The 16,894-nt window shown below is 39.3% G+C and overlaps 1 protein-coding gene across 1 annotated transcript in view; it reads right to left on the bottom strand.

The window, feature by feature from the left end:
* Positions 1–692: 692 nt before the first annotated feature.
* LOC142375550 (exostosin-1) overlaps positions 693–16,894 on the bottom strand; it is a 237,770-nt gene continuing 221,568 nt past the window's right edge. Inside the window, exons 10-13 of the mRNA XM_075459624.1 lie at positions 14,507–14,596; positions 7,607–7,767; positions 5,596–5,767; positions 693–1,765 (exon numbers count right to left, since the gene is read on the bottom strand). Of these exons, the coding sequence (XP_075315739.1) occupies positions 1,580–1,765; positions 5,596–5,767; positions 7,607–7,767; positions 14,507–14,596 (609 nt within the window). The 3' untranslated portion in view covers positions 693–1,579. The remainder of the gene's footprint in view (positions 1,766–5,595; positions 5,768–7,606; positions 7,768–14,506; positions 14,597–16,894) is intronic.

Genomic DNA, 16,894 nt, shown 5'->3' on the forward strand with positions numbered 1-16,894 from the left:
TGAGCTCGAAATAAACACTCAAAGTCCAAGCTAACAACATAATCAGTTCAAGCCACTACCTCAGCCTAAGTTAGCCGTTGGTCGTGTCCTGTTCAGTATGTTTACAGTTGGTGTAATTTATGTTAAATTTGGCAGTCTGTGAAGTTACTTTATCGTGGACAGATTTACTTTTGAGTTTGATTAGACTCATTTTACGAATGTGCCACTGAAATAGTCAAATAGGAGGAACAGAACCAACATCAGAAACCAGGTAAGATCATTGAGAAATACAGTCAGCGAACATTTTCCACGTCTGTATTTAAAACTATGAAATATAAATCTTTTTATGTTTTGAATCCAGAAGAATTTATAGCATTGTAATTGTAATATGAAAATATTAAAATCGTGTGACTGCCAGCCATGGGTTTTAGTCCCTGGGTGGAGCACAGCCATTCATTTCTTTGCAAGCAACCTGTTTATACAGGTGAATGGAGAGAAGTAAGCAGTATAATTCATGCTGGCTCAAACAGTTGCAATCAAGCCATTGTGTAATCATTTTAACAGACATACACTAGGTGCTTGTTATAGTTAATGTTGCAGCATAACTGTTAATTCCAGGGAGAGCTTAAGAGTCAACATATAGAGTTAGCAAGACAAAAGTACCACAACAAGAAAATACATCAACAACACAGCGCGTTTCCTCATAACATCCTTTTATTTTATTTTTATCGGTTTCATACAGACAGAAACTGCTGCTGAAAATCTACAATAGTATACAAGAGGGATATTGTCGCTGTCTGAGGGACTTTTTGGGGTAGCAGCTGTCGTTCGGTTCGAGCCAGAAGCTGCTGCTTGTTCTTTTACTGTACATATGTACAGTGCTTTATAATAACATCTTATTAATAAAACCTCTTTCACCTTTAGTCGGTTTCAACAATGAACATCTTTTTTTCAATATTTTTTTCACACATTATTTTTCAGGTCCTACACAGTACAGTTGTCTTGTTCAAACCATGCAACACATACTGCAGCTCTGTGATCAGGACTGACTATGAATGTGTCTAGATCTTTGTTGCATGTGTCTCCATGCATGAATGCACACCAATCAGCCATAATATTAAAACCGCTGACTCGATGCCTGGGTCCTTCTGGCATTCAGGCGGATGTTACTTTGACTTGTACCCCACGCATGAAAATACATTGCTGTCAACCACATAAACCCCCGATAACATCAGCACTTGTACCTTTGTTTAATGGACTAGTGCTATTGTTCTGCTAGCTATTTCGGCAGGACCAGAAGAACCTACATAACGTCAGGCAGATGGTTTTAATGTTGTGGCTGACCAGTTTATATCTATGTGTACTCACAGATGGCAGGTATGCACGGGCGCTCACTGCTGTCAGCCACACACACAGAGACGTCTTGTTTTAATAGAAAGAAGTAGTTTATACCTCAATGTTTTTTCAGCTTTTTTTGTTGTGTGTGTGAGTATTCTTCCTCACAAATGTTCATTAAAGGTGGGTATTCCTGTTCCTTTGACCAAGAAACCCAGGAACGCATCCCTCTCGCCTCAATCACTCGGCTTTTATCCGCGTGTGTTCACAGCCGCTCGATGTCCCGGTACTTCTTCCTCAGGATGGAAACCTGGTCTCTGAAGAGCACTGGGTCCAACCTCATCTGAGAGTGTACCAGGGGCATGAAACCCAGCCACTTACTGAAGGTGTTCATACAGGTCTGTCGCTGAGCAAAGTGGTCCGGGTCGGCCCAGCGAGATGACTTGGAGCCCTTGGTTTGGAAAAATAAAGAGAAAAAAAGGAGATTTAATTTTTTGAGAGTACCTGAGGAGTCGGTCAACACAGATGATGGAGAATAAGAGAAGACATGGATTTGTGGAGAGAGGAAGCTTTTCCTTTCTCTTTGTTTTTCTTGTTTTCTCTTGTTTTTCACTTTCTGTGGTTAGTCTCCCACATGCTGGTGTTTGATAGAGGTGAGTTAAATTACTACCGTGCTGAAAGGTGAATCGGACAGCTTTACAACCATGTACTTTTTGTCATTTTTTTAGATAAATAAGATGAAAACTATCCCTTGTAGTTCTCTTGTTTTCTTCTGTTACTTCCTGGTCAAAGTCCAGGAAGGGAAATGAGGAGCATGTGCAAAGTCCAATTTAATGTAATTTAAGTAATTAGACTTCCATCAGTTTTATCTGGGTGTATTAATCCAACTTTTAGAAATACATTTTAAGTGGACAAAAGCAAGAATTTTTCATTTTCTAGCATCGTGTAAACGTGCGACTTTATTAAAATCAAGAAATAACAACTCTGACTGAGGCAACAAATTTTAACCCGCTACATCTGACAGCTGTATTCCTCACAAAAACAAGGCATTCAACATTCTTGAGTCATTCTGAAAGTTAATGGCGGTGGATTTGTTCCCTATTGCGGACAGTTTATTTCCAGGTGGGGAGGGGATGTTGTCCATTATAACAGAGAATTCAGGTGTTTAGTACTGATAGAGCAGGTCCATGAGAGTAGACTGTTCACTGTGTGGGAATCAACTTGAGTGAATGTTGAAGTTCTAATCACTAATCGAACGTCTGGTGACTCAATGTCAAACTGGGTGGACGTAGAGAATAAGAGTAATGTGTGAATGTGTATGTTAACGAGGGAATGTGACTTGGAAGAGTCATAAGAACCAGAACACGATGTAAATCCACTCATCCTGAAGTCTGTTGACAATTCATTATTTACTCCAGCCACCATCAGTGAAATGCTTCAAATAATCTCACTACATATCTAGTATTACTGTGAGTTTTACAAAGTAAATCAGTTTTCAGTTGATCACAAATGACATTAATTTCCATGGTAACATTCTCTCAATCTCTCACTGCTTATTTCCCCCAATTCTACCACGACACATCATTGATCCGAAAGAGAACAAGCTGCAGTAGTTCAGCATCTCAGATAAGAGTTGTTCCTCTCAGTGGTCCAATCCAGAATGGCTCCTGGATTACCCTTTATAAAATCAACCCCTGCCACTTTGCTACCTCACAAGGCTTATCTTAGATGGGGCAGCAGCCAAGAGGGATGAAGGTTGAGCCCCTGGGTGGCTGCAGGGAGATGAGATGGAGATGGAGAGGCTGAGGGCATTGTTGAGGGCAGCAGACCCTTTGATAAGCTTTGGCATTTGGGTTTGGGGATTGATCTCATGGCAGCCGAGGCTGCTGGAGGTCATGTAGAATAATTAAACTACAACAAATTGAGTTACATAAGCAGTTTTGCTTTTTGATGGAATGTCTCTCATTTGAAATAGAAAACTAGGTAAATAACCCAAAACATCGTAAACAGTCACGGTTCCTGTTTTAATTAACTTGAACTGTTGCTGCAGATCAGTTTCCAAAAAAAAGATATCAGCTCCTTCCACCTTTTCTGCAAAAAAAATTCCTCTCTGCTGTCGCTTGAAGCAAAGTCACAAATCAGGGGTGAGACGGGGGAGGCAGGAAAAGAGAAAGGAGTAAAGGTGGGGGGTAAATCTAGGTTTGCCGTGCTGCCTTCACAATTAAGACATTAATCACTGAGTCCATACTGCAGAGTCATCGTCCTGCCTGTGGTCAGGCCATCAATCAGAAGCTGACATAGGGTTAGCCATATGGACGCAAACACACACACACACACACACACACGCGCACACCTACACACACACACAAACACACACACACACACACACACACACACACACACACACAATACATACAGGAGTCTCCCATATAAAAGGTCAGGGCTGTTTGGCCTGAAACTTTTCCTCTATCGTTCAACAGGGGTGGATCACATTTTATATTGTTCTCCTGTTATAAAAAGGAATTCCAATTAATCCATTTTTAATAAATATGCACCTTTTGTCCCTTTTTTAAAAAAAACTATGTACTTGCTGTTAAACACTTCCGAAGGGTGGCAGGAGAACATTTTGACCAATATTAGTGCAATGGAGTGAAAATATCATAAAGGACCACATTTTGTCTCCTCTGGCCCATGCATATGCTGTTGATGTAATTCCTGTTGACTGCTTCTCACTTCTCCACTAATCTGATGTAGGCAGTAAAGTGCAAAAAAATAAAAATATTGAAACAGCAAATGCAAGAGAGATTATTTTTAGCTGGTAAGAATGAGTTCTGAAAATAGTAAAAAGGTCTGAACTGCTTAAAAATATCTTTGTTGCAGATGTTTTACAAAAAGAAGTACGTTCATCATGCTTCAAAAAGCTCCAAAAAGTGAAATTGTGAAAAGACGAGAGGTTTGGATTGCTAAAAATGAATTCAATATAAACTAAACAACTCAATCATAGATCAGCAGATAATGCTCATGTGGATAATTGTATCATTTAGTGTTTTCTGAAAACTGGGTGCCATTTTAAATCTACTACAGAACTTGAAAAGTGTCAAACCTAGAACGCAGCCTTTGGGATGAACCCTCACTTCTTGTTTGTTTTAACTGAACACTGTTATAACAATTCAAACCTTGAAAACCAGAATGATCGAAGTTAAAATGCACCAAAATTGCATCACAAATTAAATGTTTTACTTGAGTTTAACTGTGCTATGAGAAGGTGGAACTCCTCCGTTAGCGCTGAAAGGTTACAGACACCCCTTTAGTCTTTTAAATTTTGCATTTATATAACAAATGCTTTTGTTAATCCAGTAAGCCATGCAAGTCACATTTGTCAGGAGTTCCGTTTAAAGAGACAACTGTGTTTTTCAGACAAAACGATGACCATACTGTAAATGAGCATACACAGGAGCCTTTAAAGACTAAAGGAAGATCTGAGAACTCCATGCTCCTTCTGACTTGTTTAGTCACCCATAAAGATATTCATTTGGCTCACAGAAATGATTTCTGACTTTATCTGCTGCTAAATCACTTTGATCTTTAAAATCAGTCTTTGTGCTGCCCTGGGGCTACAATCAGTTTCAACTCCACACAGTGTATCACCCCACTTTGCAACTTGGGCAGCCATGGTAAGTATGGCTGTGTCTGACATCGCTTCTTCAGAAATATACAGTCGACTGCAATTACTGCTCAGAGTTTTACTTAAATTCTAGAGTGTTGAATGCATAAATCCACCTGCTACTCAGCAGATGCTGTTCCGTGTCCACCACTTTCTGACGGTAATCTCACCATGAAATGTGCATTTTCTTTTTTTTAACATGTAAAAAATCCAGTCATTCACCATTGATGATGATGACACAGATAGGTGGAAATCTCATTAAACTTCTCACTGCTAAGAGAACTATATGATGCCTGTTACAAGAAAGTTGTGGCTTTGAACATGCCAGCTGGTAGGAGTCTTCCTTTGTGAAGTTTGCAGGTTATAACACCCCAAAGACATGCAGCTTGAGTTTAGTGGCTTATCTAAATTGCCTGATGGTGGGAATGTGAGTGAACTGGTGACTATATGTGTCAGCATGACTTGCAACCTCGCCGTTACACCTCTCCTCTCAGCCGGTGACAGCTGGGAATGATTTCATCCTTCAGTGACCCCTTAATGTTTAAGCTGGTAAAGCTAAGCAACAGAACTGACATACCCATTGTGAATGCGCCTCTGACTGTAAAACCACATCATACCTGGGCCATCATGGTTTCCTTGTACTGCTTCTTCTGTGTGACTTTGATGGGCGGTTGCTTAGTGACGGCTGAAACCAGGAAGTTCATCAGGATGTCTTCACAGTTAGCCATGCGGTCCACCATAGTCAGCAGGCTGGCGGGGATGTAGTGAGTGAACAGGTAGTGGTAGTATCTGATAGACCAACATAAAGAGAAAAGTTAGATGGGGTTATTTAACTCCTTTTAATGGCCTCCATTCTGTTCTGCTCTATTCTGTATGGTTGTTGTGTTGCACTCTAAGTAGCATGGGAGCACTAGATCACTGTCAGGTCCGTTACCTTCCTTCCAAGGTCTATCGTCTCTCGATCTTACACACACACAGAAACACCCACGTACACTGCTCATACTTTCTCTACGTCAAGTTTCCAGCTTTTGTTGGCATTTGAGAGTCTACATAACATAGGACTAAAGAGGTGCATTCAGCATCCTAACAATAGAACAACCAGAAAGCTGTTTATCTGCATGACAAGATGCCTAAAATCCCTCAGGAGAGTAACACTCCTCTGTGTTCAGTTTACTACTCTGCTACATTCTTTATTTTATCATTTCAGTTTTCAGTTGTAGCATTTTTTTGTTGACAATCATTTTAAGAGACAAAGAGTGGTAGAGAAAGCCTTTGTTGTCCTGTTTCCTCTTTTATCACAGTGGTAAAAGAATGAATACAACTGAACTGGTGAGATGACTTTTAATGTGGAGGATTGTAACTTGTGAGAAAGGAATAAGTTTTTCTGTAAAGTTGGAATAGATCAACATGAAGCAGAGTGAAGAATAACTGCCAATGTGATCATAGAACTGGCTGTACTCTAAAAAACGTCTCTGTACAACCGTTTTTCTGCAGGCATGCCTGTGTGTGTCGCTACCTTAAAGGGAAAACCATGATTAATTAGTTCTTAATTGCAATGTTCGCCACAAACCCAGCAAACACCACAGGCGACTGTCCCTGCGTGGTGCACTTCCTCTGGTGGATAGAAATATTACCACGTATTAACACATATGAACAAGCATATTTTTTATTTTTTTTGGACAGGTGTTTTTTTTTTTTTTTTTTTTGGATTGTTTTTTTTTTTTTTCCACCCCCCCGCCTCTAGGACCGCCCCTGACTATGAGTAAACTAACTCCAGTAACAGAATGATAGCTTCTCTGAACTCCTCTTGTCTTTGTAGAATTTGGAAAACCTTTTTGATTCCTTTTTCCTTCTCTGAACAACATAAAGAAGTAGCAGGTAATCAAAACTCACTAAACCAAAACCCACATCAGGTTGCATCTCTTCTCAAAATGCAACCTCAATGTCAAAACATTTCCCAGGCAGGGGATTTTCAATGAAGATGACACCTAGTACCAACAGATCTTTTTGTGTCCATTCTTTTTAGTCTTGTTTGTCTCTGTGTTGGTCCTGTGATGGATTGACAACCTGTCCAAGGTGTACCCTGTCTCTAGCTTCGTCCTGCTCCCCTGTGACCCTGAACAGGATGAAGTGAGTATTGAAAATGGATGGTTGGATTGACTGATGGATGTAAATACATGTTGCATTAAACATGACTATCTTCTTATGTAAAATTTACTTTTTTTAAATTCTCCCCACAGCACAAGGTAGTTTATTCTGACCTAACAACTCCAGATATGACTTCTTACAAGGGGGAACTTATGGGTTTTACAGGGTTAATAATCATCTTCTAAAATGACCATTGTCATAACTAATTTTGTCTAATAATGACCAGGTTTAGGATCTATGGTGAGTATTCTGCTGAAAAGATAATACACACAAAAAGGCTCTAAGTTTTCAACACGATGGCCAATTTTTAATTTTTTATCATCTTATATCTTTTATTGCTCTCATGTCGTTCTTTTTTTTTATTTACATTTGAAAATGAGAGAAATACAAGACAGAAAACATTCCTCCTGTTTTTTTTTTAATAATTCTGTTTAAAAGAGTTAATCAGGATTCTATGCATTAAAATCATGTGGTTTGTACCTGTGGTAAAAAGCAGCTCCTGTAAGGACCATGGAGTAGTCATTTGTCCACTTCGAAGTGTAGCCCCAGCGGGATCTGGAACTGTCCCAGTAGTGGCTCCTTGCTGGATAACCAACAATACGCTCTGGGAAACTTTGCCATACGATAAAGGCAAAATCCACCTGTTGGAGCAGAAAGGAAGGACGGAGTGAAAAGGAAGCGGAGAAGGTCGATGGACAACACTGCAGCTGCCTTCTTGTCGAGCAGTTTGCAACATTAACAGGAGTCTATAGACAAAAATGCAATATAGTATTCATACTAGCTTTCATTATTGTGGAACTGTATGGATGCACTTGGTGAAAATCTGCAGCTTCACCACTACACTTTACTTACTCCTACATATTGGAGCTTTTATGACTGTTTTTAATGTTTTCAACTGCAGACATTTGTAATTGTCCAAATCAATTGTAATTTGTGAAAATCAAATTGAACATACAGAATGAAGAATAAATTAAAAAAAATAAGGCATTCATGTTGCCTCGCAAAATATTCAGTATATTCAACACATTCATGTCCATTTCCATCCATTTTGTTTGAACACAGCTCTACACTCACTGAAGAACTGAACTGCCAACTTATGGAGTATGATTCGGTATTAGTCTTTGCAGAAAGGCATTTTCCACCTCTGGAGCTGCACATCTTTAGAGCGCTTACACCATTTGGGCCATGTTTCCCTCTCCATTTCCCTCTCAGACTGCCAACTTCACCAATAAAGAAAAAATCTCATGTGGAATTGTCTAGAGCACCTGGTGTCCTTGAAGGAGCATGAGCTACATGATAAAGACCCTCTTCTGAATTCAAAAACAGCACTGAGAAATGCAGGCAGACACACCAGAGAATAAGGGGATCAGCACATAATGAAATACTTGGTTATACACACACAGACGCAGATCACCTCAGGAACCGAGACAGAAAATTAATTTCCAGAATAGAGATGGAGCTGAAGGAGGAGAGCGACGAAAGTGGATATTCTTTACTGATACCTCATGGCTTCTATCATGAATAGTGTGAGCAATTACTGTAAAGCAGCAGCACTAAGCGGAGAGAAAGGTTGCAGCTGCCATTCTCAGTGCAGCCCCCCATCAACTGACATGTTAGCAGTGTGTGTCCATGCTTTGTGTGTGTGTGTGGTCTTATTTGTCAGATGTCTCCATTGCTGTGATGAGAGGATTAATAATATCTTGAAAATCTAATTTTGCTTTCGGAGATTAAAAGGTGAAATAGGACGTGTGTAAGTGACAGAACACAGATATTAGCACTTATTATCTTTCTGGCTTCATTAGGCCTTAAAACTGGAAGTCAAACAGATGGCATAGATGTGTCTGGATCTGCCCCCATCGAGTAAATAACTTAATTTAAGGTGAGGGCACTCGGTTAAAGCGTCAATATTGTTACCATCAAATTTAACATGAGCTAATATTTTCCATGACATGGTAAAATGTCTCACTTTCAACATGTTTTCTATGTTCTGTTGTGAATTTGTCATTTGTTTATGAGATTCTCAGTTTACGCAGCGTCAAAAACTTTGTGGGAATTGATGTTGTAGATATAAGTGTTTGTGATGTCCGATGGAGCGATGAGAATACAACTGAGTGGGTGTGTGTGGTACATACAAATGGATTCTACAAGGCCAAAATTGATCTGTGGATCAGGGGGTCAATCCAGCACTAGATCGGTTTCAAATCTCTCCTGACATTTTGTTTTAAGATGTCCTGTGTTCTATGAAAAGGAGCGACAGGACCCTCCTCAGTATTAAGTCTTTTCCAATGTGTTTTGAGAAGTTTTGGGGTGTGAATCAGTTTCATTTGTCCTCCCTGTCATGTCTGTTCCACGGCAGTGCTTTCACTGTCAACTTCCATTTGGTCAGGTGATAAAAGTCCGGAAAATTAGTCTCATAGTGATGTCGAATCCAGTGTTGAAGTGGTTTGATGGAGTCTGGACCACCAGCTGTTTTTACCTAGTGGTGCATGGTTATGGGCTGTCAAGATGACTCCCAAAACTTTACTCTCACTGATTGTTTAAAAGTCTGTATGTAGAAGTGCGTAAGTTCAGTGTCGGCATTCAGTGCTGCACCCTAACCATCGTTATCTGTTTCACCTCCTGTGAACTGTCAATACAATTTATACTACATGTAAACATTTCTGTCTGATATTCCCATTTTGGGGAAGGAAAAGGACATGTTTGTTTGAACCTGAAGGTTTATTCACATGTATTGTATGCTGTACTGGTTAAAAGGAAAGTTTGGCTTCTTTGAAGTGGGTGTGTATCAGTGACTAAGCCATAGGAAGTCGATTTTCAACAGTAGATTGTAGTTAGCATGCTGATCATTTAGATTAGATGTTGTTACCAGGCTGCACGATAGTGTGTTGGTTAGCACCGCTGTCTCAGAGCAAGAGGGTTTCAGGTTGGATTCTCAGCTGGGACCTTTCTGTGAACGCAGGGTTCTCTCCGGGTTCTCCGTGTTCCCCCCACCGTCCAAAAACATGCATGTTAGGTTAATTGGTGTTGCTAACTTATCCCTAGGACTCAGCGTGCAGGGCTGTGTGTCTCGTTTGTCTCTGTGTGGCCCTGTGATGAACTGGCGACCTATCCAGGTGGCACCCTGCCTCTCGCCCAATGACAGCTGGAATGGACCACTAACCCCCCCCCAACTGCATGTACTATTTGAACTTAATGGGGTGTTTTTAAAAAAAGAAAAGAAAAGCAAACTTGAAACATCCATCCATCCATTTTCTATACCCGCTTAAACCGTCGGTCGGGTCGCTGGGGAGCTGGAGCCGATCCCAGCGGTCATCGGGAGAAAAAACTTGAAACAAATTTGTGAAATATTACATCAAAGAAAATCAGGCCTGTTTCCATGTGTGAGGTTTGAGGCGAATAAACAATGTGCAGAGGGTGGTGGTGTAAATAGCTGGATTAAACGGAGCTGAAGTCATACAAACAAACGTGTGGCCTGGACCATAAAAAAGGACAAATGTTGGTATGTTGTCTTTTGTCATTCATACCAAAAGATTTTGGCCAAAATGTCCCAAATACGTGTAACTTCAATTTGTATATCATTGAAAAAGTGTCGCAGTTTTTGCCTTGAATTTGTGCTCAATTTTTTTCTTTTTCTTTTACCAAGACTCGTACAAACATCTTCAACCTCATTCTTTTTTTAATAACATGAGCAAACCTTTCTAACTTCTGACAATCGTCAATTTTGCAGTTCCACATCTGACTTCATGACACCTGTAGGTGGAAGAAATATCATTTTAGGCGAGAACCCCCACACTGTCAGTCAGATTGGTAATATTCTGTAGCCTGAGGCCCCAAATTTTTCCAGAGGTTGCAATCAGTCAAGAAGTAAGCAAAGCAGTTTGCTTGCGTATTTCATTCATTTGTTTTCTATCCCAATTTCCTGCTGTTTAGAATATGTTTTGTACCATCAGAAACCGAAGTATCCTGATGTGACTGGATTAAGGTAGAGTCGGTGGGCTAAAAAAGATATCTATGACTGATTTAGATGAAGAAAGGCTTTAACACATTTTCAGATACTGCAACAACCTAGATATGCTTTCAAATTTGTGGAGAATAAAAAATCCTGCATCGCTGTAGTAGGACTAATTCTCCATCCAACATTGAAAAATTGTGTTTCAAAGGGCAAAATGCAACAGCATGCATGACCCTCTAATGGGAGGCATAAGCTTTGTCCAGTTTTTTGGGGGCGTATTTCTTCCTATAATCTCTCCTCATTGAGTAATCGTACCATTATTGAGCTGAAACAATGTAATTAGGGAATCTGAGGTATTGTAATATGAAAATTCCTGATAAAAGCGTAATGTTCCCTCTTGCACATTTTCAGTTCGTTGACATATTCCATCTCCTTTCAGTAAATCCCCTCCCCATGTTAAAAGGGCAATCAGAGCGATGGGGTCAGTAAGCACAGTAAAGAGTCCCTTCATCCCTTCTATGATTTCTCTCTCTAACGTTGCCTTTTTCTGCTCGTTCCATAAAACAAGCAACGTGGCCATAAAAATGCTTGTAGAAACTTGCTCCTATTGCTCTGTCACAAACTGCGCTGCCGTAAACTGTGATTGTGATCCTGTTAGCATAGAAAGGGGGGAAATTGACTTGCTCTGATCAATAAAACATCTCGGATTTTAAAGATACATTACATCTCTCGGGTTTATTGAGTCTCACAATCCATTAAAGATCACATCTTTCACAGCCTGAAAATCTGTGGAGAAACAAGGCTGCTGCTAGTAGTGGAGCGCTATTAGCATCACAGATGAGTTCTTTCTGACCGTGCTTACAACTAAACTTTGAGTTGTAACATTTCATTATAACTGGGGTGCTTTATTATATTATGATAGTTCATGTTAGCTTTCATAATAAAGATTTCCAATTGCAATACGTTGACAGTAGACCAGAAACAGAAGGGTTGAAGAGCCTGTTTACTTTCAATTGAACTTTACAAACATAAATCTTTTTCAAATAACTAAACTTTGTTTTTGTAAGTTCAGTTTTACATTTAAATGGATATTTAGCAACTTTTTTGGGAGATTTTAGAGAATATGCCAAGACCATAGGATCATTTCCCTTAATTTTAGCTTCATTAATTGTTTGGCCAATGAACAGTCCATCAGAAGAAATCACCAATAGTGTCAGTGTTGGGCTTTTTATGCCTTTAATAGGATAGGACAGTTAAGAGAGACAGGAAGCAGGGGATAGAGAGAGGGGGAACAACATGCAGCACTGGGCCGTCCGATGCGAGACTCGAACCGGGGCCAGCTGCAGCGAGGACTATAGCCTCTTGTACATGGGGTGTCTGCTCAACCCACTATGCCACGGACCACCCCGTAATTATGCTTATTAGCCTTTTATTTCAGTTGCACATGAACTCTCTGGGATGGAGCAGCATATGTACTCTTCAGCGGATTTAGGTTAAACCTTTGATGTGAGTGAAAACCACACACGGACATCTGTACCCAGAAACAGGTCTGCCACGGATGCACCCCCTTGTTCAACTACCTGATTCCTTCAATAAAGAGAAAAAAGAAAGTTCTGCCCTCCGTGTCCTGACTAACACCCCACAAAGACAGTGTTATTCTATATTCTGATGCAGCTTAGGCCCCAACAGCTGCATTATCTATTCTTACAAAATATTTGTTATTTCTGTTGGTTAAAGTTTAAATCTCTTCAAATGATGAAACATTAGGTGACTTTCACTGCAAAGCAACTGCAGGAAAAACAAACAAACAAAAAACAGAAATGGCACCATAACACTGCAAAGATCCCCTCATTATGACACCGTTTCTAGCCTTTGCTCATTTATACTTATTAAACCAATATGACCCTCATTCTTAAATAGTATGACTAAAGACTAAAGACCATGAGAATAATAATGTCACTAAATTGAAAAAATCTGCCTTTTGTGCATTTGTGCAAATTTTGTCAGTGAATCTAATTTAATAATGGAAGAGAGTAAATTAATCTAAATATACAAGTAAAAGAAACCTGAGCTATTTAATCTATTATCAAATTACAAAGACTAATAATAAAAACTTAAATTCTACACAAAGTACATCTTTAAATGTGATGATAAAAGCATGCATATCAGTTCATAAACGAATACAGGCTGAATGTTTGCATTTACCTTTTAAATTTAAAATGTTACACTCTATGAATAATTATGCCTGTTTTCTTTTTAGATATTTAATTTGTTTTAGCGAGCACACCGAGGACTCGCCACTAACTCTGCTGACATGTCACAGTCTTGATTAAAAAGGGTGAATACGAATATCATTTCCTCTCTTTACAACGTTTTAGACAATTCGCTGGTTTCTAATTTGCTCTTGAACAAATGTCTGTGCAACATATCACCAGGGTGTATCTCATCCTCGCTTTTAAGTAACAAGTGAGACTTTAATCAAAGAGGTGCTCTGTGTTTTGACAGTGTAATGATACAGACACTGAGGTAATGGCTCCCGTAAAACTCCTGAATGTGAAAGCTCTCTGTTTTTCATTAAATCCCACTCATTCTGCTCATTCTTGTCTTGATTTTTCTTTTCTTTCTTTAGCTTTTCACCTCATTTTCCTCCCCTTCACTTTTATATTTCTTCGACTTTCTTCACTTTGTTCTTCTTCATCTGTTTTATTCTCTCCTAGCTTGTCTTTTCCTTTAGTTTTCTCGGCTTTTATTTTTTTCCTGTTATTTCTCCCCACCTTCCCATCTTTTCTCAGTGGTAAGTGAATTAAAGAACACTGTTTTAAAAGAGCAGACTTTAAGCATCCTGGCCTCACTGATGACTGCCTGTCTGTTTCCTGTCTGTTGCTATGCTGGACTTCCTCCTCATCCTGCTCAGTTAGAGTTCATCCGATTTATCTGTAAATGGCCTTTAAAGGCAAACTGCATTTTTCACTTTTTTAGCTCAGTGGTCGCTGTACTGTTTGGCAATTAATTTATAATAAATGGTATTCATGACTTTCTGTGTATTGACTGCATCATTTCAAAAAGGATCAATACTTTGTTAAGATATTGCTACCTTCTGCCACTGACTGACATGAAACTGTGCAGATTAGAACTGGTCAGAAAACATTTATGAAAGCAGGCTGGTTTTTTTCAAAACTTACCATGAAAGGGCAGAACGTTTTTAATAAAGAAGAGCAGTGTTTGAAATAAGATTCCTCATCAGACTGATGTGAATATAAACAATCTGACAGAAAACTTGCAAATCTTCTGCCTGGTGAGTCATTTCTTCAGAGTTTACCAGTTTTTGATAAGTGTGTTTTGGTGGCCGTGCATTTTGGGAGTGCAGCCGTCTCACCTGTTTGTGCTGATAACCGCCTCAGTTCACCTGTTCTTAATCAGTAACTCACCTCATTGGTTGAAAGGACAGAGTCTTCATCCAGACTGAGAACCGCATCTGTGATAATGACGTCGTGGGGGAAAAAACGACTGCTCATGGTCTGCAGAGAAAGAGAGTAAAGAGATAGGTGGCTCATCAGTATAGAAAACACATAGAAAGTGTCATTATATTGTCAGCGGAACAGAAACGCTATGAATTAATGAAGCTCTACTGGCTCAGAGCTGTTTTAAAGGTCCTTTACTTCTTTACTTCACTGAGCATTTCAATGTATATAATTGTTAGAGAGGCATAAAAATTCTAAAGCAAATAAACAAGTGTGTTTGTTTCAGCCCAACTGTGTCTCTGTCGATCAATGAGCTCATTCAACGGCTTTTCTGTGACACTTTATCAATTCAGTGCCTAACAGAAAATATAGTGGACCCTGATCCATTAGCCGAAAGATGGCTGCTGCTAAAGTTATCGACTTGTAATTAAAGTGTGAATTATTCAGCGCTTTGTGCGGAGGACAAATGGAGGGGCACAAAACTTGTATGTGTTGAGAAAGAGCTGCTAAAACTTCAAATACCCGACCGGAAAAATACAGAACAGGTTAAAAGTTAGGGCACAGCTGTCCATTCGTCTTGAATAAGTATGTGATTCTGCCTCCTTTTCAGTGGTTGTACCAGCTTTTATGGAGGCTCAGCCTCACAATCAACTGGTGAAATAATTCTACATGAAAACTGTTTGGCTTTATATCATTAAATTAATTCAACGTTGTGATTGTGGACATGTTTACTTACAACTTGTGTTTCACCCCAAACTGCTTTAAACATGAACATATTTCCAATGTATTGATCCTGCAACTGATACGTTTATGCAACATTCAATCGGTCATACACCTCACAATGAAATTCAATAACTAACTACTTTCCTCTAAAATAAAGATGTAGCTCTTGGGCTCGAGCCGAGTCACATCTTTATTTTTTTATGACTTGAAGTACGCCTAACGGAAACTGTTCTGATCCAAATGGACAATAAAATACATTCAGTCATCATATGGATCTCACATCAGCAACATTACAACTTTTACAGTAGTTTCAGTTGTTATAAACTGTTAGAAGCATTGGTGATGTTGAGTGATTTTCAGTTAATGTCAGCAGTTGTACGTTTCTGGCCTTAAGTAGCAGCTGAGCCACTTTCATGCTTTCACATTTGAAGTCATTTCCAGTATATTTATGGTCATTACCAGAGGCATCAGTGCATTTAAAAACATTTGGGTAGGCAGACACTGCCTGCAGCTGGGCCTCAACAGGGAGGTCAGGGGTGTCGATACACAGCAGTTCAGCAAGGGACAAACAACACAGATGCCACTTTCACAGTGTAAGCAGATGCTACATTTTCTGCTGAAGGGGCGGCAGCCTGCCAATTTCACAGATTAGAAACCAAATTATTAGCTAATCCACATGGTATTTTGAATGTATTTGTGTTGGCAGCCAGTGCTGTCCCTCAGTGTCTACCCAAGTTGCTAATGCCCTAAATACATTATTGGGACTGGGCTCTAAAGAAAAAAACTAAGAATAACAATATTCATGTGAATAATCTAATATTGCCTCTTGAAAATCTGTTTATATGTATTTAAAAAAAACTAAGGTGATGGTTCATTGAATTTAGGAGGAATAAATTGTTCATCTGCAGGGTGATCAGTGAACAAGCAGTGCAACAGTAGGTGTTATAACAGTATTAATACCTGATATCTAATATTCTTTCAACAACCTCACCTTTGAATTTCAAGTGTTTTAAGAAACTTTTGATAACCCAAGTTAAGAAACCCACCAGCGGATGTGCTTCCTGTATAAACTGCAATTGCAGTTGATGTTGTTATATGATTTGTGTTTCTGTTGAATCAGTCATGACCTTCTCATTAGTGAGCTTGCAGGTGTTTCTCTGCCTGAAGAAAAGAAGCAGGCGGAAGTTTTTTTGGCATGAGGCGTATCCTCAAAAAACCTGAGCAGTATATATAAGATCAGGTCTCTGAAGACAAGAGGAGATTCTTTCAGACCCCAGACACTGAGAACAGTGTCTGGGGTCTTATCTTAACTCAGCTTATCTATATTCAGTTGTTTTATCTTTGTTAAACTAAGACAGTATGTCAATCAAATGAAATACAATATTAAGTTCCACATTGATCCAAAGCGTGAAATAAAGTGACTGGAAATTTCAACTGCGGGCTAAGCATTTTGAGAAGTAAGACGGCAAATTTAAGGTTGACACTTGTTCTCATCTCAGCATAATGAGCTGATGGATACTGAGTTAAGATTCATCAAGAAATCAACCATAGCATCAAATTAAATTAAATACAAATTTGCTAAATTCTTTCAATCAACTCAAGAGTGATATAAAAATCTATGTTAAATCGCTG

This window comes from Odontesthes bonariensis, chromosome 24 (assembly GCF_027942865.1).
Source record: "Odontesthes bonariensis isolate fOdoBon6 chromosome 24, fOdoBon6.hap1, whole genome shotgun sequence".
NCBI lineage: Eukaryota > Metazoa > Chordata > Actinopteri > Atheriniformes > Atherinopsidae > Odontesthes > Odontesthes bonariensis.